The following is a 24,583-nucleotide window of genomic DNA, read 5'->3' as shown; positions in this document are numbered from 1 at the left end:
CTATAACGCTCGTTGCTAAAGGAGGCGGAGACTGGAGGAGTTTGTTCCGAGCAACAGAGGCTCTAGTCATCCAAGGACACGGTGGCAATCGCCCTGCCCGATGGGCTGCCGTCAGACGTGACGCAAGCTAGGCTGGCAGTGCCGCCAATGTAGTGATAAAAGCGGGTGAAATTGTTTACGTATTACTAAACAGCGGGGTCGTAGAAAAAAGGGGACAGGAGACTAGGAGACAGAGATTAGGTGCCGAAATAACGTGCGCAGTGAAAAAGGAGAGTGTAAGTGACTATGGGAGGTACTGCGTATCCCTACCGCATAGCGATAAATTCGCTGTCGTTCTGGGGCTGTGCATTACGCTGACAGCGGTTCACTATTTTCCATTTAGCCTCGGCAACGATGCCGGGGCGATAAACATTTAATTTCTTTTAGGAACTCATCGTGATTGCCAGCGTCCCTAAGCCTAGTACGGCTCGCTCCAATGGGAGCATCATGTCTTAAAAAAAGTTTTCTTTTTGTCGGTAATGACACGTTCAACCTGTCATGTTTAGTCTGTAAGTTCTTGAAGAAATACTAAGGAGAAAGATTAAGTTCAGTTGTATTAGTAAAAATGCTTCTACACTAGTAAGACGGGCCACTTCCCCACCTAAGTAATGTGCGTATTCAACTGCATTTCAACAGAGATTATATTGAAGGTAACAGAAGGTCAATAAAACACAACAGTATATATGTATAACCTTCTGTAAAGGCTCAAGAGTAGGCTTGGTGAGCTAGAAAAAAAAAAACGGCAAGAGCGAAAGGCAAGTGGTGACGCCATCCTAACGTTCCTGCTGCTGTTTTCCGTGACGTCATGGCTCTTGACGCCATATAGTGGGGACTGTAGTTATTGGTTTGCCAGTAATTATAGAGCCGTGAGGTTACAGGAACAAAAGTCTCAAACTATAGTTCGGACAGCTTTTCCGACCCTTAAGATGGATCAAACACGAGAAGGTTACTCTGAAATCTGCGACGTCACAATAACGAGTCAGCGCTGAGCTTAAATTAAGGCAAGGCAAGCTATAGCTTTTGTTTTCTCCAGAAATACCTCTTCCCGACTTATGCACTAATGTAGAGCGTTGAAAGAATACTACGGCCGTAGTGAAGTGATTCAGTCCTGCTTTTTACTGTAATGTCCATTTAACTGCAGTCAGAAAAGCCAGCCTGCTAGGCCTAACCTCACCAGGAATTCTTCAACTTCTGCACGCGAACCTCTTAAGCATTCACACACACGCACGTTGTCACGCGTCACGAAACAACCGTTCTCGCTGCTCGAAAAGTCAACAGAGGCAGTCGCCCTTTCATTTTCTGCCTCCCACACGCAACTTTCACTCACGCGCCATGTTTACGCAACGCTAACCACTCATCACCAATTCCGCTTGCACGCACTCATTCGCACATTCTTCACCAAGCCGCGGGTCTTTACTCACGTCATATACGTATTCAGCGCCACCAGTCGCGGCGTGCTTTGAAGTCGCGACGCCCTGCGCGCAAAAAAACAGCGGGCAGCTCCGACGAACGCTGGCCGCTTCCAGGCGGGCCTCCCTCCTCGGCGCCTCGCATCGCTTATCGGAATCCGGCCAAGAAAAGCGACGCGGACACGTAGTCATGAATAAGCGAAAGCTTATGCTGACTCTGCAGCCAGCCCCGCCACTCCTTTATCGGGGCTAGAGTGTTCCCTCTGATTCTTTCGTTCGTTCTTTCGTTCGTCCTTCCGCTGAGTGAGAATCGGCCTAGTTTACCTTTCACTTTTCCTCAAAAGACGTCTTGAAACTAGCTCTCTCGAATGCCGTCTCTTCCTTCGCTTCTTCCTCTATAAACTCGGCTTTCTTTTTTTTTTGTATACGTGTGTATGTGTTTCAACATTTTCGCAACGCTTCCGAGCCTGGTCTTTTTGTACGGTGGGCTTCCCTTTTGTCTGCCCCGGCGCTACGCCGCGCTGACCCGTTAAATGGATTTCGCAGGGCTTTCCCCTCGCTATAATCCTCTGTCGTCGCGGTTTCTCTGGTCGGCTTTCGCACTAAGCTATGTCTGTTTTATTTTCTTTTGCTTATTTCTTCTTTCTTTCTTGACAAAATAATTTTCTGCCCTGCTCCTTTGCCGATCCTCCTATGTGGGACGAGAGAATGTGCGTGTTACGTGCCGTTACGTTGTTTCTCAGCCGTACGATTGGGTCTTTGGGAGTCGTGTCTTTTTTGGCACGCGACTGCCGCATGGGACAAAGGTGAGCGTCGAGGAAATGGTGCGCGTATTCAAACGGCGGCGGAACACGTGCATTGGTGAGGCATGGGTAGCCGTGGCAGTTAATAAGCAATGATTTATTCGTAAGAACAGTGAATAGCTAATTGTCAGATAAGTTAACTCCTAAAGCATGCGACGAAATACATGGGCTTTCCATTATATTAACACAAAATTGTTTTACGCCGGCTTTCACGAATAGCTTCCTGCAACGGTTGTATGGATGGATGGATGGATGGATGAGGCTGAACCCTTTAAATCGGGCGGTGACATACGCCACCTAGCCATGACTATTAAGATAATTTGTACTTTGTGGTGGGTGAAATTTCACCCCTGCCTTAATTTTATCCACCAATCAGATAACCTCTGTTTGGTTATTTCTACCCGCTTAAAGTCTATTTTGCCTTCACTGTCCCTAAACCCCAATGCTTTGAAAAAATCAGCCCCGTTGCCTTGCACTGTAGGGTTAAGCCCCTTACAGAAAAGTATGAGGTGTTCAGCCGTTTCCTCTTCTTCTCCACACGCACAGCACAACGTGTCTATACCTTGGTACTTGACTCGGTACATCTTAGTCCGCAATACTCCCGTCCTGGCTTCAAACAACAAAGAGCTTCCCCTAGAATTATCGTAGATATTTTCTTTGGCAATTTCTTGCTTGAAAGTTCGGTATGTGCAACGGATGTGCCGTCCCGCCATCTAGGAGCGGCTAAGCGAAGTACTGCATCGTGACACTAACAAGCGCCGACAGGGAGCGCTTCGGTAGCCACAGCGCAGCGGAGGCTGCAACACGGTGTAGCCACAGAATAATGAAACAAGTGCAAACGGCTTCGTGACTTTGTGAACGCGTCATTCTATAAATAATAAAATGAACGTTATTACAAGTGTCCAATGGCAGGATTCGAGCCCAGGACCTCTAGTACAGAAGCCCGACATTGAAACCATTACGCCACGGACGCATTTTTTTTTCTTTATTTCCAGATATACGGCAGATACATTAATACAAACTATACTGCATCAGCTGACAATATTCACCTTCCCACCGCTGAGCTTTTAGATTGCGGTTGAGATTACAAAACTTTCATTTTGACAAGAGCATCCACCAAGATCAACAGTTCATCGTCATAACCTAATTTCTGAAACACTTCACGAAGTTTACTTACGTTTTCATTCAAGTAAGAGTTTACTGCTCTCGGATTTATATCACAATTCCTTACAGCTATGCGGTTTCTCCAGATGCTGTGAAGGCCGAGGAGAAAGAACGTATCATAAGGTGTACTGTCTTGCCCTGTAGTTCAGTAACGAATACCATGTGGCGTTAACGGTAATTCTTTTTTAATATATTCTGGTTTCTTGCAATGTAAACAGTTAGTACCCCACGGTTAAGATTCCCCTTTTTCGTCTATCCATGTTTTCACAGGCAAGGTATTAGTATGTGGTTTAAAAAAGAACGCTTGCACCTTCACGCGTCTCAGAAACGTCTTTATCAATTTACCGCCGGCAAGTCGTTGAGATGCTTGGCGCGTTTAAATGCTGTTCGCCAAGAGGACGCCGCGCGCGAAGCAAACATGCAACTCTGTCGCCGTCCTGCAAATGTTGTGCCTTTCGCGGCAGCGAACCGTGAGTTCATGAAGCAAACATGCAGCAGCTTCTGTGAAGACATGCTTCACTTTCGTGTTCTACCAATTCCTATGAAAGAGGGATCAAGCACAATTTCTCAGGGCTTCGATGAATGGAACGGCGCTTTGTTAAAAAAAAAAATATGGAAGTTTCGCCCTAGGGGCGACGTTCTGACTGCGATACAAAGGTTGAACTGGAACTTCGTCTCGGGCGGTGTTTTAATTACACGTGGGTCCGACTAACGCGGTCGCGACAAACGCGGGTGCGCCCACATTTCTGGCACCATTAAAAGCTTTAACACGCAGTGTAGGGCCTGTAATGACATCACGCAGGTGCCACTGCACTGCACGTAGAGAACCGCGCCAGTGAAATTACATTACTTTCAGGTTTAAGCACTGATATTGTTTTGTACATTTAATATTTAATAGTCTTAGAGAGAGAGAGAGAAAGGTAAAGGAAAGACAGGGAGGTTAACCAGAGGTTATCTCCGGTTGGCTACCCTGTACCGGGGGAGGGGTGAAGGGATGCGAAAGCAGAGAGAGAAAGAAAATAAGTAAAAATAAAGAACAAAAAAAAAGGAAGTAAAGAAAAGAAAATCACACACGCACACAAAACAGAACTGTTTCTGTTGGCACTGTCACGCAGTCTGCGAAGGCATTCTCGTGTTGCATAGTGTAAACGTTCCATCCTACGTAACACAGTGCAGAGTCACAATTTGTTACGGAGTCCGGTGTATTTCAAGTAACGCAGCAGATTCATGATAAAAGGGATGCGCTGTGAATGTTATGTTTCGTGCCATTTTTTTTCTGGTGGGCTGCCATTCTCAAATTTTTGAAAAATAATTTAGTCAAGAACGTAAGACCTGCGATGAGCAACTTTTGTGTAGAACAGTGTAGCAATATAATCCGCACGCACGGAACGGATAAGCATATAAAATACTTGTAACTGAATATATGCGGAGCCTCACGGCAACGCCGACGGCGAAAATTCGCTTCGAGCGTCGATATAATTGCTATGGGAATAAAAGGGCAAGTTGAACTCATCATCATCAGCCTATATTTACGACCACCGCAGGACGAATGCCTCTCCCTATGATCTCCAATTACCCCTGTCTTGTGCTAGCTGATTCCAACTTGCGCCTGCGAATTTCCTAACTTCATCACTTCATCACTGCGCTTCCCTTCTCTTGGTATGCATTATGTAACTCTAATGATCCACTAGTTATCCATCCTACGCATTACATGGCCTGCCCAGCACCATTTTTCCCGCTTAATGTCAACTAGAATATCGTTGTCGGAACTAGAATATAAGTTGAACTACAGTGTACTTTCACCGCAAGTTTGATCGAGAACATCTAGAAACCTGTGTCAGCTTCAAAATTCGTTCCAAGTGGCTATGTCTTGCAAACTCACCGACCGCGTAGTCCTTATAAATTGCGATATCTGTGGTAGTTTAATTTAAACTTCATTTGTGATATTGAGATAGTTAGTCAATTCTGCGTGTCGATTTATTTTGCAAGTAATGTCCGCCTCTTCGAGCAAGCCAATTCAATGATTAGAGTTGCATGTCTATCTGCCGCAGGAAATTTATAAAAATTATGTATCACTTAGAACCAGCCCCTGGTATTAGCGAAATGGGTTCTAACATAAAGAAATTAAATTAAACATTAAATTACTCGCGTTGCGATTCTCCGGTTTCATCTCACGTGTTTGAAATGTTTTATTGACCATGGCGGATTCCTTAGGAAGGATGGCCGTTTACGAAGTCAACCGCGAGGCCGATGCTTGAACCTTCAGAAACTTTAGGCAATCCTATGCGCTCGCTATGGGTGTTGGGTGATGCAATGTAAAGATGAAAGTGTCCCGGTCGCCCACACCAACTTAATGAGTGCCGTGCTCTCTTGCATATAGAGCTTGCAAGATGGCAAAGGCTACAGGAGCTCTGGACTGAGGGCTCCATGTTCGCCGGGAAACCTCCCTTGTGAAAATAAAGTTTTTCATTTATTCATTCTTGCTATAGATGGTTTCGCTCACGAGATAACAGCAGCGAGAGTGCGGCCCCAAGAAACTTCCGGTAACGGGCCCTATCAGTCTACTGCGCCGCAACACAGAGCGTGTTCTATTCCGATAGCAATTATACGGACACTTAAAGCGGATTTCTACCGTCGGCGTCGTCGTCGCCGTGAGGTTCTGTATGACGTACAATGGCGATGAAATCGTCGCCGCGCGCCGTATGCTCTATGTGCGAGTGATATCGCGCGAGGGACGCATGCTTTCACGGAGAGCGAACGCACGGCGGAGAGCAAACGCGCGTTCTGCGTCGGCCTCCTTGCAGGGTTGCAGAATTAAGCGTCTCTTTCCTCCTTTACAATCACCATATATAGAGAGCGAAACACGAGTTCTTCCGTCGCGCGAAAGGCCGTGGGGGACGGGAGGGAGGGAGGGGCAGCGACGTTCAGCTGCGACACCAAATACGCAATTAGAGAGTTTTAGATTAGGGGGGCGCAAGCGTTGGGGTCCCCTAATCTAAAACTCTCTATTATATAAAAGCGTTGCGAGGCGACAAGGTGGTAAAGGCTTCCGACGCTGCTCGACGAGTGTCCCGTTCTGATCTCGTCGAAAACCTCCGAGCTGCCCCCAGACACACCGGCAACAGTCACCAACTCCGCGCGCGTTCGGTGCGAACGCGGACAAAACGCCGACGGCGTCGACAACAGTTCTGCACGCTGCTGGTGCTGCTGCATGTCCAAGTTCATGCAGCTGATAAAACCATACTATCCTTACTCCGTGTAGCTCTCTACCACCGTTACTAGAGGTAATCTAGTAACGTTGCTCTCTACTAATTGGCTATCGCAATTGATGCTTTGCCTTTCGGGTGAAACTGCGACATTTTTAAGTGGTATGTTTCACCGTGCGGAAAGTGTATTTTTAAGTTTTGAGATAAAAGACATGCGCATTGCACCTCAAGACAAATATATCAAATTTTTCGTATACCGTACGGCAAGTTTGACTTGTAAAATTGTCGTTATGTACAGAGGAAAAGTGTTGAAAATTTGCGGGCGTACATTTTAACGCGCGCCTGTTACTTGATATCGCCGTCCATGCCCTTTTTGCTCGCTACATTTAGCGGGCCATGTCAGTGAGCAAAACCGGAAGCCGTCCCGCGCTTATGTTGGTGAACAGCGAGAGAGCAACGCCACCTAGATAACTTATCTAGGTGGTATTCGAGAGAGTCGGAGCTCGTAGAGCGAAAAAAAAAAGCGTGGTAGGTAAGTATTTCTATTTCAGACGTTGCCGGCTCTAAACGCCGCAATAACGTTGCCTGAAAACAGGACGTCGCGCCACCGCTCCGTAACCACTCCTGTCAGCGCACCTGCTGCCTCTGCATCTGCATGACGACGGGTTTGTGCATACTGCGCCACACGTGACCTCTAGAGTCCCAGTCGTGCTCGCGAGCGAAATGTCGTGCCTGGTGTCGCACACGCGTTTCCAAGCTAACGAGCGCAGAAATCCGCTAGTACGTACTGGCTGCGCGTTCATGCATCTCGCGCAGTGTTACCAACGGAGCTCCCTGATTTTTTAAATCCGTCATATGCCACTCCGATTTGTAGGCTACCAAGAACGCTGTCCTTTCATTGATTTTCCCGGCGCACTTCACTATACGTTCGGCTTTCCATACGTCGATCGTGTGCAACGTCGCCAGCGAACAGCACCCCACAGGGACTCCTTACCATACGAGATGACGCATGGAACACGTACCGTTTCGGAGCTACTTGTTTGACAGCATTCGTTGCACTGGGTCACGGAGTCAACAAAAAAGAAATACATCACCGAGAGGTCCTTCCAATTACCCATAGGGCAGTCAGGCGTTGATATGCGATCACTGATTGTTTTTCTCTATAGGTGATATGCACCAGTGCATCGAGTGCACGGATAGTGCGCTCCATGTCCAAGACCGAAAATCGAAATCAATGGTTTCGTCACAGCGCACTTATAGATCGCTATGGGCAAGGCGAGAAACGAGAAAGCGGACACTGTGACGCACTGCGCTCGCAACCTATATGGTCATTTCGGGGATGTTCACACGAGCATTAAAGGCGGCGAGGTGTAAAGCGTCATCCTGCGTGTTATTTCCGATAATAACTGTATATAAGTCAACGCCAACCTAGTGCGGTAGATCAGCGGCTATGGCGTTGCGTGGCTGAGCACGAGGTCCCGGGTACGGTCCGGCCGGCTGCGGCGGACGCGTTTTGAAATGGGGTGGAATGCAGAGACGGTCATGTGCCGGTGCATTGGGTGCACGGTAAAGAACACCAGGTGGTCAAGGTTAATCGGGAGGCCTCCACTATACAGCGTGCTTCATAATCAGATCGTGGTTTTGCCTCGTAGAACACGATGATGTTATTAACAGCGAAGCTGTTTAAGACATCCGTAACTTGTGGTTCGCATCAAGAAACTATCAAGAAATAAGCTTTCTTGCCGAGGCGGGATTCGAACCCGCGTACCCACTGTCCCAAGGCGAGCGTCGCAACAACTAGGCTATACAGTCATGCTTGCAGAACATGCATTTATGCGAACCAAATGATTGCGTTCGAGCGTCGTCGTCTTCGTCCACAGGTGGCGCGTTCGCACGCTCGTGCTCTGCGATGTGAAAAAGAGGTTTTGCGCACTATGGTAGGGAGAGAGATAAAGAAAATGAAATCGAGAGAGAGAGAGAGAGACGCATTCACAGAGCGGGTCTGCTGGAACGCGTTGTCGCACTGCAACGCGGTGTCGGTATTTGCAAGATGCGCTATGCAACGCGCAGTGACGGCCGTAAGTCCGAGACGCGGGATAAGAAATTATCATCATCATGAGTAATAAGAGTAAAAGTTCGCGCGCACTTCCAGAAAATGCTGGGCTTCGATCACCCAGCTTCGCTGTTTCAAGCGTTGCGCGGCCGAGTGCAAGGTTAAGCGTTTTTTTTTATGAGTTACTTGGAGAGATTTTTGGCTAAAGCTGAGTGCGGAAGGAGTAAAACACAGTCAGCGCCCCGAGGCCTCTTTCTTTTGTTACCTGTGTTCGAGGAGAGGCTGGCCCCTGTAGACGGCACCGGCTCTTGCCAAACTACGCGCATCAACTTGTAATGAGAGAAAGCTTCTGCTTGGACGTATACGTATAGCTTCGATATTTGTTGGAAGCAAATATAATTACGCAACCGCGTGGAACACACGGAGGAGGTCACGTACGCACAATAGTTATACCAGCCATTGAATAAGCTGTCTAACCACGTTTAAATTCCCTCAAAACGATATGCGGTGCTGTAATATTGCCCGTATAGCTCCCTCTACGAGCATCATGTGCATGATCCCACGTGCATCTGGGGACCTTTTGTTCATTTCTTTCCTTACTATCATTGTCGCGGCGCACAAGATATGATTAAGGTCGTTCGTTTCCGGGTAAAACACGATGACTCGCCGATTTTTGCAGCCCAACAAGAGTTATGAAAATCGGGTTAAACCCGATATCTCCCCGATTTTCGCCCTTTCACAAAGGATAATAATAAATGTAAGCGTTAGTAAACGATTGAACACTGCCCGGCCTTTTGTAAGCAAGTGCCCAAGATATATTTCAATGTTATATTTAATATTATATGGATCTTGTAATGTCTCGTTCTCGCTTAGTTAACACTCAAGCCAAAGCCGGCTTATATAAAAACACAATGTACTCTGCGGCTGCCTGCCTTAAGTGAACGAAAGATTGTAGCATTTTTAGTAGCTGCGTTTACATGAATACGACAATGACATATTGCATCGCATTTTTCGCACGTCCATACATGTAAACAGCGGTAAGGCGCTATAGGAAGCGAATAAACGCAGAGCTGACGTCGTTCTTCATCGCGAACGGAAGGTATGACGTTGAGAGCATGCAATTACCCCGGCACGTTAATCTTTCTACGTTAAAGTTCGAATAAGGGAGGCACATTATGTATACCTAGTTATTATCCGATTAATTATTTTGCAAGGGCGCATATCGGGAACTAATAAAGCAGGACGACAACAGACAACAACGAAAGGGCCGATAGGTCTATAGCTGCTTAGATCTATTCTACAGACCTGTTTAGGTCTATCCTATAGACCGATCTATAGTATAGACCGGTTTGTAGGATAGACCGCGCTGTATATAAGTGCTCGCAATGCAAATGATTTTGTGCGTCAGCAAAGGCTTCTAAGATAAGAAAAAGCGTCACGCCTCCCGCGAAGCGTGCCTGCGTGCATTACTTCTCGTACTTTTTTCTTTTTTCCTTTTAAAAAGTGCAGGGATCAAAGGAAAAGAGAAACGCCAAACCCGGCTCTATTTGCTGTTTTTAGTAATGTGGTTTCTTTAAAACATATTAATAATACTGGATAACGAGAATTTGTAGCGGTGAGTTCGTCACATGATTTCCGAGCAGCTCTCTTTGTCATTACATGTTCCTGCGAGTGACTTCGCTGGTTAAAAAAAAAAAAAAACCAAAAGAAGGATCCTAGGTATGAACGTATTTTTCGTTGTTTCTCAATACCGAGCTTCTCATACGACCTGCCATCCAGTTATGAACGGCATTAAATCTATCAAATACCAAGCCTTTCTTACCAAACCGACTCCACGGAACTTTTCATTTCACGTTTTTCAGAAATTGGAATATTCGACGTTTGAAAGTGAATCTTTTTCTTTAGTATTCTTATTCGATTCAGGGTGGGAAAAGCTGTGAGCTCCACACGGACGGGAGGTCTGTTCCGGAGTGCCTCAAGGATCCGCCCTGAGCCCCTTCCTTTTCAACTTGGCGCTGGCGTCTCTCCCTTCTGCCATCCCAGCAGACCTCCGGCATCGTGTCTACATTTCTGTATACGCCGATGATGTAGCGCTGTGGACGCGGGGTCCGACTAGAAGCCTTCCAACCGCGCGGTCCTGCTTGCAGCGTGCCCTGGACGAAGTTGTTTCCTACTTCCAAGCAGTGGGCCTCTCTGTATCGTCCACGAAGACAGATGCCCTCTCATCTACTTCTCATCCACCTCAGCGTGGCCTCACGTCATTGAGCAGTTCCGATGGTGCTGCGCGGCAACCGCAAACCATGGAAGCGGGCCGTGACCTACTTGGGCCTGCAGATAGACTACCGGCTCTCGTGGGCGCTAGCGGTCAAGGCGCTCTTTGCTCAAGTGCTGAAGGTCGAAAAGGCGGTTGGCCGTCTGCTCCTCCGGGGCAGAGGATGCACACCACAATGGGGTCTCCGTCTATACGCCGCCGCATCTACGTCAAGGCTTCTGTATGCACTCCCCCTCATACCGCCTGGAGCTCCAGCGCCGTAAAGCCATCCGGGTGATTCTTGGCTTGCCAGGGACCTTGCACATCGCTGCCACCCTAGCCGAGGCAAAGGCTTGGCTGCTGTCCCTGCTGCTGCTACAACGTGGCCTCCATCACGTTAACAGGCTACATCACGCCCCGGGTAGCGCGGCTCTGCTGTCGAGGTTGCGAAGCCGACCTCACTTGCGCATGGGCAGCTTGTGTGAGCTCTACGAGGACGTTGTTGGTCGCCCACCCACGCTAGCCGTCCCGCCACCTCCTCTGCACCATCAGCCATTGGAGCTGTGTACTACATTGGAGGGCCTCACGAAAAGGCGATCCCCAACCTGCGCCTTGTTCCAGGCGTCATCGTTCCTGCTGTAGGACCGGCTGGACGGACATCTGCACATCTACACGGACGGCTCCGTACATGCAGACTCCGGATCTGCCACAGCCTCCTGCGTGATCCCTGCCCTCCAGCGCTCGAGAGTGTGCCGGCTGCCTTTCACAGCAAGCTCCACCACCGCTGAGGTGGCCGGCCTCCATCTGTCTGTGGACCTACTGGCGGAGGACCCTCCGGATTATCCGGCTCTGATCCTCTACGACTCGTGAACGACGTTCCTGGCTCGTCATCGACCGGAGACCGCCGGCTTTGGCGTGGCCCTGCTTCGCGCCCTTGTTTCAAGTGCCTTGAAGCTGTCACTGCAGTGGCTCCCCTCTCACGTCGGCGTCCAGGGCAACGAGGAGGCTGACGCCCTGGCAAAGGCAGCACACCATGCTCCTGTACAAGTCAGCACCGCTGTAATGCCTTTGACTACGCATGGCACACGTTGCCTAACGGCGCTCCACCCGGATCGGCGCGTCGCCAGCAGTCGCCCTCCCCGTCCACTTTCTGATCGCGGCCTCACTAGGCAGGAGCGGTCTCTCCTGCTGCGCTTCCCGATCGGCTGCTCCTGGACGGCTTCCCGGAAGTACAGCAAAGGCCTGGCTCCAACCGCGACCTGCTCAGCGTGCGGAGAGGAGGAAACAATCGACCATCTACGTTGTTTCTGCCCCGCCTTCTCCAAACAAAGGGCTTCTCTCTACACGACATTCCGACGTGTAGGACTCCCTACGGACTATGCATCGCAGCTGCTCTTTCCCGGTCGTCACCACGGCTCCGCCTTCAGGCACCATCTCACATTCCTGGAGGACACTTGGCTGTCGTGCAAATTGTGAATGCGCGCCTGGCTACCCCGGACAGTCAAGGGTTGTGTAATCGATCGACCTTCATTCTTTTTTCTTTCTTTACATCCTCCGCCCCTTCTCCAAGGCGCTGAGTCGTGCTCCCCATAGGGCTGCAGAAAATGGCGCCTCTTCCTCTTTACAACCACAATCTCTATCATTCTTTGAGAGACAGAAGAGAGAGTGATTGTGAAGAGTAAGAGGCTCTTTTTTCTGAGGCAGACTGCTGGTAAGACGAATGGAAAGGGGAATGTGTGGAATGGAGAGGGGAAACAATGTATATGTATTCATGGTAGAAAAGCGTCCATGCAAGTCGATATCTGAAACTCCATAGCAGCGGAGACAGCGTGACTGTGTTGCGCGGGGGATGTGCCCTCATTTTTCACCGCTCCCGTCATCATGACGTCATTTTGGCGGGAAGTCTAAGCGCACTCATGACGGTAAGATTCGTTCTATATTGAGAGCAATTACACGATACATGCGGAAAAAAATGACAATGCTAACTGAACAAACCATCACAATCCACTCAATCAGCTATGTAGCCGGAGGCAGGGCAGCGTCATGGGGTGCAATATTACAACGGCTCGGAAAGCAAACCCGTTGACTTGGCCTCGCGTGATTGGTCACAATTCTGCTTTCGTCACCGGCTAGACAGTACAGTACATGCAGTATAGTACAGTATAGAGATAGTATAGAGGCATAGGTATAGTTCGCTTTGGCGTTTGGTTGCTGTGGCTTGGCTGTTGGCTTGCGAACATGGCAGCGCTGCCCCGGAGACCCGCGGGCGTCACGCGCGTGTTTGTTGTCTCGGAGGCTATGACTTGGTGGTCTCATCGCCTGCTTGGCGTTGCTCCCCAGTGTCGACGACGGCTGGATGTGCGATATGCATTGGAAGAGGCAATGGAAAATTATCTGCGTCGTCACTGTCGGTTTTCCAAGCACACCTTTTGCTGGTTGCGCCACGAACTGCTTCTCCCCGTGCAGGGTAGCGAACCGGAACTACCTCTGGTTAACCTCCCTGCCTTTCTATGCATCCTTTCTCTCTTTCTCCACGGAGAGAAAGGAATTGCGCGCTGTGGTCCCTCGCCACCTGCCGGACACTTTCAGAGGTCTGTCGGAAGCGAAGCATTTAACAGAATGGCTCAGATCTCTGCCGCCGGCAGTGTTCACGAAGTTCCCCTCGCCATAAGTGTCGCTGGCCGGTAGAAGGGCTGGGTCAGCTTTCGTAGGGTCAGCATTCCGCCCGGCTCTCAAAGCCAATGCCCAGGAGACATTTGCGTGGCAGGGGCGAGCGTCCATAGCACGCATATCACCGTTCAGCAGCCATAAGGGTTCAACACAGGCAGCTCCAGCGCTTCCTTTGTACGGCTGATGACACTGCAGAGTCTTGACGGGAAGAGTAGAGATATCTGATAGGGCTGCCCTTTTTGCTCTAGTTCGGGAGTGCCGCACTTTCGTTATCAATTTCACAGCTCAGCGCCTGCCGCCAGCACCGCGATCTTTGATGCTACTTATAGCAGGCAATGCAGGGCCTGTATTTTGTAATGTTCGATTGAATTTTCCATTGTTCTGATCACGCGGCGCGCCGAGAACCAGAAAGTAGTGATGACAGCGTCGTGGCGGGGCGTGCGAGTCATGTCCGAGCCGATCACGAAGGGCGAAAAAAAAATAGAACATTGACATTTATTTACTTATTTACTTCATCATCATCATCATCAGCCTCTATTTATATCCACTGCAGGACGAAGGCCTCTTTCCCTGCGATCTCCAATTACCCCTGTCTTGCGCTCGATGATTCCAACTTGCGCCTGCAAATTTACTAACTTCGTCACCCCACCTAGTTTTCTGCCGTCCTCGACTGCGCTTCCTTTCTCTTGTTAGCCATTATGTAACTCTAATGGTCCACCGGTTATCCATCCTACGCATTACATAACCTGCCCAGCTCCATTTCCCCCTCTTAATGTCAACTAGAATATCGGCTATCCCCGTTTGCTCTCTGATCCACACCGCTCTCTTCCTGTCTCTTAAAGTTAGACTTAACATTTTTCGTTCCATCGCTCCCTGTGTGTGGTCCTTAACTTGTTCACGAGATTATTTGTTAACCTCCCCAAGTTTCTGCCCCATATGTTGCAATGATTGTACACTTTTCTTTTCAACGACAGTGGTAAGCTCCCAGACAGGATTTGGTTGTGCCTGCCGTATGCATTCCAACCCAATTTTATTCTCCTGTAAATTTCCTTCTCATGATCAGGGTCCCTTGTGAGTAATTGACCTATATAAACGTACTCCTTTACAGACTCTAGAGACTGACTGGTGATCCTGAATTCTTGTTCCCTTGCCAGGCTATTGAACATTGTCTTTGTCTTCTGCATAGTAGTCTTCAACCCCACTCTTACACTTTCTCGGTTAAGGTCCTGAATCATTTGTTGTAATTCGTGTCCATTTTGTTGAATAGGACAATGTCATCTGCAAACTGAAGGTTGCTGAGATATTCGCCGTCGCTCCTCACTCCTAAGCGTTCCCAGTCAAAGAGCTTGAATAATTCTTCTAAGCATGCAGTGAATAGCATTGGAGAGATTGTGTCTCCTTGTCTGACCCCTTTCTTGATAGGTAACTTTCTACTTTTCTTGTGGAGATCCAAGGTTGCTGTGGAATCCTTGTAGATATTTGCAAATGTATTCACGTATGCCTCCTGAACTCCTTGATTACGCGATGCGTCTATGACTGCTGGTATCTCTACTGAATCAAATGCCTTTTCATAAGCTATGAAATCCATATAGAGAGGTTTATTGTACTATGCAGATTTCTCGATTACTTGATTGATGACATGGATATGATCCATCGTAGAACATCCCTTCCTGAAGCCAACCTGTTCTCTTGGTTGACTGAAGTCAAGTGTTGCCCTGATTCTATTTGAAATTATTGGTGAATATTTTACACAATACTGAAAGCACGCTAATGGGGTGTATAATTCTCAATTCTTTAACGCCTCAATTCTTATGGATTAGCATGATGTTGGCGTTCTTCCAGCTTTCTGGTACACTTGAAGTCGTGAGGCATTGCGTATAAAGGGCCACAAGCTTTTCACGCATGATATCTCCTCCATCTTTGATTTAATCGACTGTTATTACATTTCCCAGCAGCTTTTCCCCTGGCCTCATTTACTTATTAACTATTTACACGTCAAAATCCCCAAAGATGGTGTATTACAATTACAGTTGGTTTACTATATGGAACGTTATAGAAAGCTGGGCCATAGGGTAATATAGCTTGGCCCCAGGAGCCAGTTCCCTTTGCGCGGTTCTTTTGCATTCGCTACATTGCAAGTGCAGGCAATGTAAGTGCGTGCATCGTGGAGACTTCCGGTAGCAGATGACGCGGCGCTGCGTTCGAAATTACAAGCAACCGCCAACTCATTTGCGCTTGCGACACTAGCTACCTGTCGGCTAAGAATAGAAAAAAAAAGAAAAAAAAAAGAAGAGAATATGGCATTGCGTTAAAACCGGGGCGGCACGTTTATACTTCAGGACTTGCGAGACACGATATAATTTATAGTTTATGTTTATTGAGCAAGCAGATACATTCTTCTTCAGATCCCGCACCCTATCGCCTACATGGCCGCGTTCTCCCGACTTCTTCCACCTTCCAGCTCGGGGGTGGCCCACTTAGTGACGCAAGCGGCTTAGTGAACCGTTCGCATTTACAATGACAATGATGATGATGATAATGATTTATTGACATGCCCTCTGAAGTGGGGCGGTGACAAATAGTCACCTAGCCTGCTTTATTCAATCAGGTACGCTATTCATATGTCCTTCAATCTAGCATGTTTGTATGCATAACATAATTTCTTTTTTTTTTCCCTCTCAAAGCTTCTCTATCTACCTTGTACTGCTACCGAAGCCTGTAAAGGTGGATTCACACGACCGGACGGAGGAGGAATTTTCGCAGCGGATGGCGTATCACGTGACGCGCACGTCATCAAAACGTGCCACCCTCGCTTAGTCCGGGCTCCTCCGCTCGCGGTCCGGATTGAAAATGTTCGCTGGTATTTCCATCCATCCGTTTGGCGGTCGTCTGACCTCAATTTCGCGTAGTCAGCGTCAAATCTGTCAACATCGGACGCATTGGCGTGGCTACGATGGCGTGTTATCGGCTTGGAGCCACGTGTGATTTCGTTGTGCAGCAGTGACTGCGTGTATTTTGTTGTGATGCAGCGGGAAAGGCGAGTCGTGGTTGCGCGCGCATTTCTATTTACTCAGACCGCGCAGCCTGCGTGACTTCAACATGAGTGAGGTGCACAAGAAAGCGCTAAGTGACGAGGCAACCGTCACTCTTTTGGTTCTTGTTGAGGGATTCATAGCACTATGGCATATAGGGCACGCCGAGTATGCAAACGCGCAGCTGCTAATAAACGTTGGAGTCGAGAGTAAGCACGCGGATTCCGCAAACGGCGGTCCGGCTGTGCGAATGCGACCTAACTCGGCTGCGCCGGATTCAAGTGCTGACGTCACTGTTTGTCCGCGGAGCAGGCGGGATTTTGCCCTCGCGTGTGTATCCACCTTAACAGATCCGGTCGTATCAATCTCTTCCCTGCTTTTTCCCGATCTGCTAAAAAATTGCGCCCTTTGCCTCCCGCTGCTGGCATCAACGTTGGGCGCACAGAAACTATCGTTCCTGCTGCGCAGTTGTGTGCATACTGCACAGTGTGAGAGTGATTTGATCGGAACAGACAGTATACATAGTTTTCAGTGACGTCATCGTGGACGCCAGCTTGGGGTACTAACATGTCGAGAAGCTGTATAAACAATCAAAGTAACAGCATGATAACAGAATAGGTGCGTCTTGCACCGAGTTACAGTTTGATAACTGATAATCTAGTGAAAAGCAGTCACATCATAAAGCAATACAATGGACTGGGAGCTGATATGGTACACTGAGATCCTAGTGGCCGCCATGTTTGGGTATTAGCACCATGAAAAACTGTGTCCGTGACGTCACGTGAAAGCTATATATCTTTCCAACCGCCGATAGTTTGCCTTCGGTCTTATCTCGTGCTCCATGAAAGTGCGACGCTCGCAGCGCCATGGGCCGCGCTCCTGATGACGGCGGTGGTGTGAGAGACCCGCTAGCTGTCAGGGCGACGTCTCCGCTCCACAGGAGCTCTTTCTGTGCGAACGCCCCCCGTGTATTGTTGGAACGTCATCTGTGGCGCTTCAGCGCATTGTTCAATCTTGCTCTCGCTTCGAGTGGTTAACGCCTCGGGCAAAAAACTGCCATTTTGTTTTCTTTTTGTGAGAGAGATTGAGAAAACAAGGAGAAGAAAGGCAGGCAAGTCAACCAGACGAGCGTACGGTTTGCTACCCCACACTGGGGAAGGGAAAGGGGGAATAAAAAGAGGAGTGGGGAGAGGGTTGCACGCTGCACTACGCGCAGCAAAGTACCTTGAAAGCATAGTGCAAGCAAGTGCCCCGCCGATGCATTCAGCTGCCGCCATTCTGCTGTCTGAAGATAATCTTAGTGCTTCCCCATAGCTAGTGATGTGCGTTGAAGTCGCTTGTGATGACCAAGGGGCCAGTGACCGTGAGCAGTACGTTGCAGTACGTGACAGTATATCGTTAGAGTAAACCGCGGCCTTCTTTTTTCTTTTTTAGTTCAGTGCGAATAGAATATGGCGGGTGCTGAGCACGAGGTCGCGGGATCGAATCCCGGCCACGGCGGCCGCATTTCGATGGGGGCGAAATGCGAAAACACCCGTGTGCTTAGATTAAGGTGCACGTTAAAGAACTCCAGGTGGTCCAAATTTCCGGAGTCCCCTACTACGGCGTGCCTCATAATCAGAACTGGTTTTGTCACGTAAAACCCCATAATTTAGAACATTGCGGGAGCCGTAGTGGTCACTGATGCGCCATGGCTGAAGTGATGGCATCCAGCAAGCACTGAATTGAAAGCATCCAGCACTTTCGCTGGACTTCGCGCCAACGGAGTATTCAGTTTATTCAGGAGCATTCGAAGGGTATTCATCAGAGACCGGATTGAGCATCACAACCACTTGCCGGTCTTCTTCGGGCAATTCGTCAGGGGCCCGCCGCGCCGTACACTCTACAGCGGTGCGCTGTATAGCTTGCAGTGGCTCCGGCTCCGTCTGTGGCATCGGATGTGGCTTTGGCTACGGCTTCCGCTGTTTTGTTAGTTACATCATCATAGCTATAGCCTTGTTGCTACAGTTTACAATTGAAATTATTTTATTTTGAAATGTCATTGATTCCAGTTATCAATTAATGTCCCACAAAAGTAACAGCAGTTATAAATTAAAACGTAATCAATTACTTTACTTTCCTCCCAACTTTGTTTATAAATTTACTCAAATACAGTAAATGGAACGAGCTGGCAAGGCTCTTTCAATGAGCTGGGGCTCGCAGTAGGCGCCCGCGGAAGGGTCAATGAAAAGTTGGAAAATTCATTTGTGTAGGTGATTTCCTGGAATCAACGTCCGAAGTGGCCATCGCTATCGACCAATACAGTAGCGCCGGTTCAATTTGTCGGCTAAAGTCTGGTGGAACGTTAAAACGACAACACAAATTATTAGCGCCCGGGCTTGCTTGTCTGAACCTGCACATTCGCAAGGCTGCTGCATGGCACGACCGTGGACGTTCTGTTGTAGTTCCCACCAAATTACAGTTTTCAAAGCTTTCTCACCATTTACAACTTGTCTCGTCAATGAAGTAAATGATTACGTGTAGCTGGTCACTTGAAAATGAATCGAATTACAGTGTACGTAACTGGGTTAAAAAAGCAATTGATCAATGAAAACATGAGAAAAATATGTAATTGATTACATGTAATTAGTTACATGTAACTCCTTAGCCACAAGTCTGCTACAGAAGGAAAGGAAATTTTGCTCTGTGTCATGACGTCATGATGTTGTAGTTGACGCCTTTCCTTGTATTCTGTTTTATTTTTTTACGGGCTGTAACTAAACTCGGCATCACCTACCACGGTTAGCATGAAGACAAATACCCAATTCCACGCGACGTACAGACTTGGCTACATGCCGACCCTATCCCCCAAAACATGCACCCAGACTACAATAAAGAACGTCGGAAGGCAAGGGCTGCCTCCCTCATTAAAGCCTATGGCGACACGATGGCCGTCACCTTCGCCGACGCAGTCGAATATCAAGACGGGCACCGCTTTGCCGCAGCTACCACAGTAGGGGGCTCGCTCAAACATGCCCCCAGCATCGTAACACAAAACGCCGAGACGGCCGAGGAAGTGGCCATCGCCCTGGCCACCCTCGATCCGGACTGCCACACCATCGTGAGCGATTCCCGCACGGCAATCAGCAATTACATCAAAGGTTGTATTTCAAAACAAGCGCTACGCATCCTACACCAAGTCTTTCACTCACTTGAAAAGCAAATCACTCTCGTCTGGTTCCCAGCGCACGCCGGCGACGTACACCCGTGAGCAAAAGTATACGGACCAGGGGTTGCGCGAAAAAGCTCATTTTTTCCTCTGCCTATAAGTGACTTTGTCTCCCCCTCTCCGTTAACAAATACTCAGAGATACTACAGCATCTGCGCCTTGAGAGGCAGACACTGCCGGGGCCCGCTAGGGGTCTTAATAAATCAGAAGAGTGTCACCTCCGTCGGCTACAAACTATGTCATTTAATAATCCATCTAGGCTTCACGCCATAGAGCCCGAGTCTTTTTCGGCGCAGGGCAAATTTTGTGGCCAAAAGGCAGACTTATACGATATGGTATGGGCTTGTCAGAAAAATAGCAGTATTGCCATAATAAATCAGCCAACGTGGGAGGACTGGGAGGCGGCCCTGTCTAGCTCGGACCTCGAGGAGCAACGAGCCCTCAGCGAAAGAGCACGGGCAGCGGCTTTTGCCAACGGTGTCCCGGACTAGGGACCTGACCATATCTTCCCGTAACCCAAGGTTTACTTTATTCTTTTCAATAAAATTTTTTTATCAATATCCTCTGCCTATGAACGCATGTTGAAATTGAGGACTGAAGTCCTAACTTGGCATTCCGAACTTTTCAGTATACTCATCAACTCCAGTTTATGCTTGTTAAATATGAAGCAATTCACTTTTTTCGCCGACCCTATGGTCCGTATACTTTTGCTCACGGGTGTACATCCGCACCTCACCAACCTCAATGAGGTCGCCCACTCCGTAGCACGAGGCCTTGTCAACCGTGCCGGAGACAGCGCAGGTGCACCCGCGGAACGCGATCGCCTCACCAGCTACAACGACCTTATGAAATCATTCTATCTCTACAGAAGAACCTTCCCCATCCCTCATCACAAGCTAAACAGAGCACAGGCAACCACCACCCTTCGCCCGTTACGGACAAACACGTACCCCTCACTAACACGCTACCACAGGATCTACCCAGACACCTACTCTAGTAACATTTGCAAGATCTGTAAGACTCAGGCAGCATCGCTTCCCCACAGGCTACGCGAATGTAAAGACCAATATCCGACAAGTAATACCGTGAACCTCTCGTCTAGATGGCACGCCGCCCTGCGCAGCTCCCACCTCGACGACCAACTCTGGGCTACCCAGCAAGCCTGCGAGGCGGCGAAGAGGCAAGACCTCGATGTCCCCACGTGGGAGGCCTAGGCCCAGCCAACTAAACTGCTGGTTTAAATAAAAGTTTGTTCCCCCTCATCCTACGTGCTGTACCTGATATGCCAACCGGCGTAGTGGGGGACTCCGGATTAATCACAATTAGTCACTGACAAAAGACTTCTTTATCACCACGCAATAGAGAAAAATACCGGGCCATTATCACCACGCAATAGAGAGAATACCGGGCCATTGCGGTATCTACGGAAACGACCGTGCAGATGAGGCCGCCCGATCTGCTCATGATGGTCTCCACTGTGTAGCTATACCGCTATCCAGAACAGACGCAGCTACTTACACTTGCACAGTGGAACGCGACGGAATTTACCAACGCTCGTCTCCACAACTTGGATCCGAATCTGCAGCTCAGTCTTCCGTCAGGATATCTAGAGCTGAGGAGGCGCTTTTGTTCTCCTTGCGGCTTGGTGTGGCCTTCACGAATGCTTACTGATTTCGGATCGGAATGGCGAACAGCCCTACATGCGATAAATGTAGCTGCGAGAAAACAATCGCCCACCTTCTCTGTAAGTGTCCCGGTTTCAGTGCGCCCAGGAAAGAATTTTCAAGAGTGTTATATGGGCTTGACAAACACCCTTTGTCGGAGGAAAGCCTCCTGGGACACTGGCTGAGACCGTTCTCAGCACAGAAAGCTTTGAAAGCGTTGTTGCGCTTCTTGCGCAGAATTGATCTCAGAAACAGACTTTAAGCTGTGCCGTTTTCTCCTTTTCATTCTCTCTCTCTTTTTATGTGCTCTTATTTCCTTTTTACAGCGAACCTGTTAAGGACTCACTCTTCGACGGTCGCGTCCGTCAATAGAAAAAAAGCTCTCATTGGCCGTATGCTGTATGTGCGAGTGAAAGCGAGTGAGGGTGAGGGACGCGCGCTTTCATGGGGAGCGAACGCACGGCGGAGAGCAAACGCGACTTCCCAGTGGAAGGGGAGTGGTGGGAGAGGAGGGCATAGAGGCACCCTACACTTTGTGTGTGCGTGCCCGCTCTCCCACTGGGGCGCATGCGCGCAGCCCCGCCGGCCTCTGCCGCCTACTCTCTCTGGGCCCTCGCCCACCTCTCCCCCAACAGTGTCGACAATGGCGTTTAGCTGTTCCTTCACGTAACCAACGTTTTGACAGCGGTTGTGCGTGGTCACACAAACAACGCGCACAACTGTTGCCTGCGGACAACTGCTCCGGGAAAAAGAAAACCTCCGACGTACCACACGAGCTCTTATACCTCCGTGTGGGTCAGACCTCCCTGGTGGGTTAACCCGCCGAGAGGAGGTTACGTTACGGAGGCTGCGTGTCGGGGTCGCACTCACCCCGTCTGTGACCGCTCTCTGGGCACAACAGTACCACGGTTCCTATGGTACATCGTGCCCATTTTGTGACACTACGATTCAAAATGTGACAGTGACACACTTATTATGGACGTGCCTAGGACTTCACCTAAGCAGTCTCCGCCACCTACGGGCAACAGCCCTTCGGCCTGGCCGCCCACCCGACCTTGAATGTTATTTTCATGGACCGTATCATCGCTCACTTCTAGATTTTTTGCATGAGTCAAGTCTGTTCGTGTATTTTTGATATACATTGTATTATGCCTAAGAGCAAGCTTTCGAAAAAAAAAAACTGTTGTCGACGGTGGCGGCGTTTTGCCAGCGTTCGCACCGAACGTGCGCGGCGTTGGTGACGTGTTTAGGAAGAACGTGCCAACCTTTGCTGTACACCGTATGGCTATAGTGCCTAGAATATACTTACTGTAAGTATATTCTAGGCACTATAGTATGGCGGTGTACCGTAGCGACCATAAGGACATAGTCCCTGCGGTCACTAAATAAATGAAAACCACCGGATCATATATATTTCTCATTCTATAATAGTTCGAATAACCAATGACACCATCATATCTTAATAGTCATAATTGGAAACACATAATTCCCACCATAGTACAGCTTCGCTGGTCTTCCATCTCCACCCCATGCAGTGGAAGGGCTGATAGTTTTCTTTTCTCTCTCTCTCTCTCTCATTCTTCTTCTTTATTTGGCATTTACTGTGCTTATTTATCTATTACTCTATTGAATTTCATTGGTGTAACCTTTCAGAAAAGATAGATGAAATGAACTTACCGCTGTATCGCTTTCTGTTGAATGAATTCAAGTGTGCTGCAGTATTCTTTATGTACCGGTTACAAGAGGTCCCAAATCAGCCTTGATTTAAGGGACCACTTCCTGCACGTTTTCCGGCTACGTACTCATTTCCTATATCGTAAAATAAATCAATTCAAACTAAATCAATGATGCGTTGCGCACTACAGAGTTAAACTAAAAATAATTGAGGTTTTTTTTTTTGGAACAACTTTTTTCTATTATCTTTTATTACCCTTACCTCCTCTCCCCAGCACAAGATATCCAGCCGGTCTGAGAACTGGCTAACTCCGTCTATTCTCCTTCCTTCCTTCCGAATTAATCTTAAACGCTCATCTAAATCTAAGCACACGAGCGTGTTTCGCATCCACCCGCCTTCGGAATGCGGCCAGTACTGTTGCCGGGATCGAACCCGCGACCTCGAGCCAGCAGCGCAGCGCCCTACACCACTGCGCTATACCACGGCGGATGACGCCATTTGAGGTCTACTGTGGTGTCCTAGTAACATGCATATAAGCTTATGCGAATCTACATACTCTCAAAGTGTCATGATTTTACGTGCGACAAGCGTGTGCTATAGTTTCGTACACTGTAAACCGATCGATTTACGCCCTTAAAGGTGCAAATTGGTATGTACGTAAAGGTGTGAATTTGGCCAGAAAGCGCCCTTAAGGGTGTAACTTGATTTACAGTGCATAAAACTTGTAATAGACGTGTGAGCACTCCTTTAACAAGATAGGTCGATTGGTGCTGGCCCGCGCCCCACTGCTGACCCCACGCACAGTCCTCCCTTCCAGTCCTTTGTATTTCAAAGCACGGGAGCCGCGGCAACTTCCTTGTTTCTGTATTTCTTTTTATGCCGCCAGACTTGCTTGGTAATAGGGCACTGGTCGCTGGCGGCCTTGCCAAGTACGCCCGGTTTTCGCTGCTGGGTGAAGTGGCGCCTGCGGGCAGGACGGGGGTACTCGCTTCGTTTTCCTGCTGTTATACTTGTTGCACTCTGCTCTCTGGCTAGGCCAGCGCAGCTGCCGGCTACGCGTGCGCGAAAGATTTCGGGCAACGACTTGTCCTTTTTGTTCGTCGATAGATCGCCCTCCAGAAAACAAAACTACGAGAAAAGAAAAAAAAAAAGAATGCAAGAGGAAAAGGGCAAAAGAACAAAACTACGACAGGATCTTCAGCGGAAACTTAACTAAGAGAAAGAAAATAATATATATAAATAAAAGGAGTGAATGGTAGAATGAAAAAAAGAAAGAAAAAAATATGTACACCCTTCTGCCCGGGTAAGTACGCTTCTTCTTGTTTGTTTTGTTTTCATTTTGGCATGTTTTAGGTGAGGAACGCGGAAGCAGGGGGTGGCCCCCCTCCGCTGGCTGAGTTGCCGGGGAG

At 48.6% G+C, this 24,583-nt stretch overlaps 1 protein-coding gene across 2 annotated transcripts in view; it reads right to left on the bottom strand.

The window, feature by feature from the left end:
• Positions 1 to 1,630, bottom strand: part of LOC119455394 (serine protease 30) — a 35,390-nt gene extending 33,760 nt beyond the window's left edge. The window contains exon 1 of one of the 2 annotated variants that reach the window (XM_049668743.1): positions 1,461 to 1,630. In XM_049668743.1, coding sequence (XP_049524700.1) covers positions 1,461 to 1,465 — 5 coding nt within the window. In that variant the 5' untranslated portion in view covers positions 1,466 to 1,630. The remainder of the gene's footprint in view (positions 1 to 1,460) is intronic. The other variant, XM_037716797.2, reaches the window with a different exon arrangement.
• Positions 1,631 to 24,583: the final 22,953 nt, after the last annotated feature.

This window comes from Dermacentor silvarum, chromosome 6 (genome assembly GCF_013339745.2).
Source record: "Dermacentor silvarum isolate Dsil-2018 chromosome 6, BIME_Dsil_1.4, whole genome shotgun sequence".
Classification (NCBI taxonomy): Eukaryota; Metazoa; Arthropoda; class Arachnida; order Ixodida; family Ixodidae; genus Dermacentor; species Dermacentor silvarum.
This window is presented reverse-complemented; position numbering and strand designations above follow the sequence as displayed.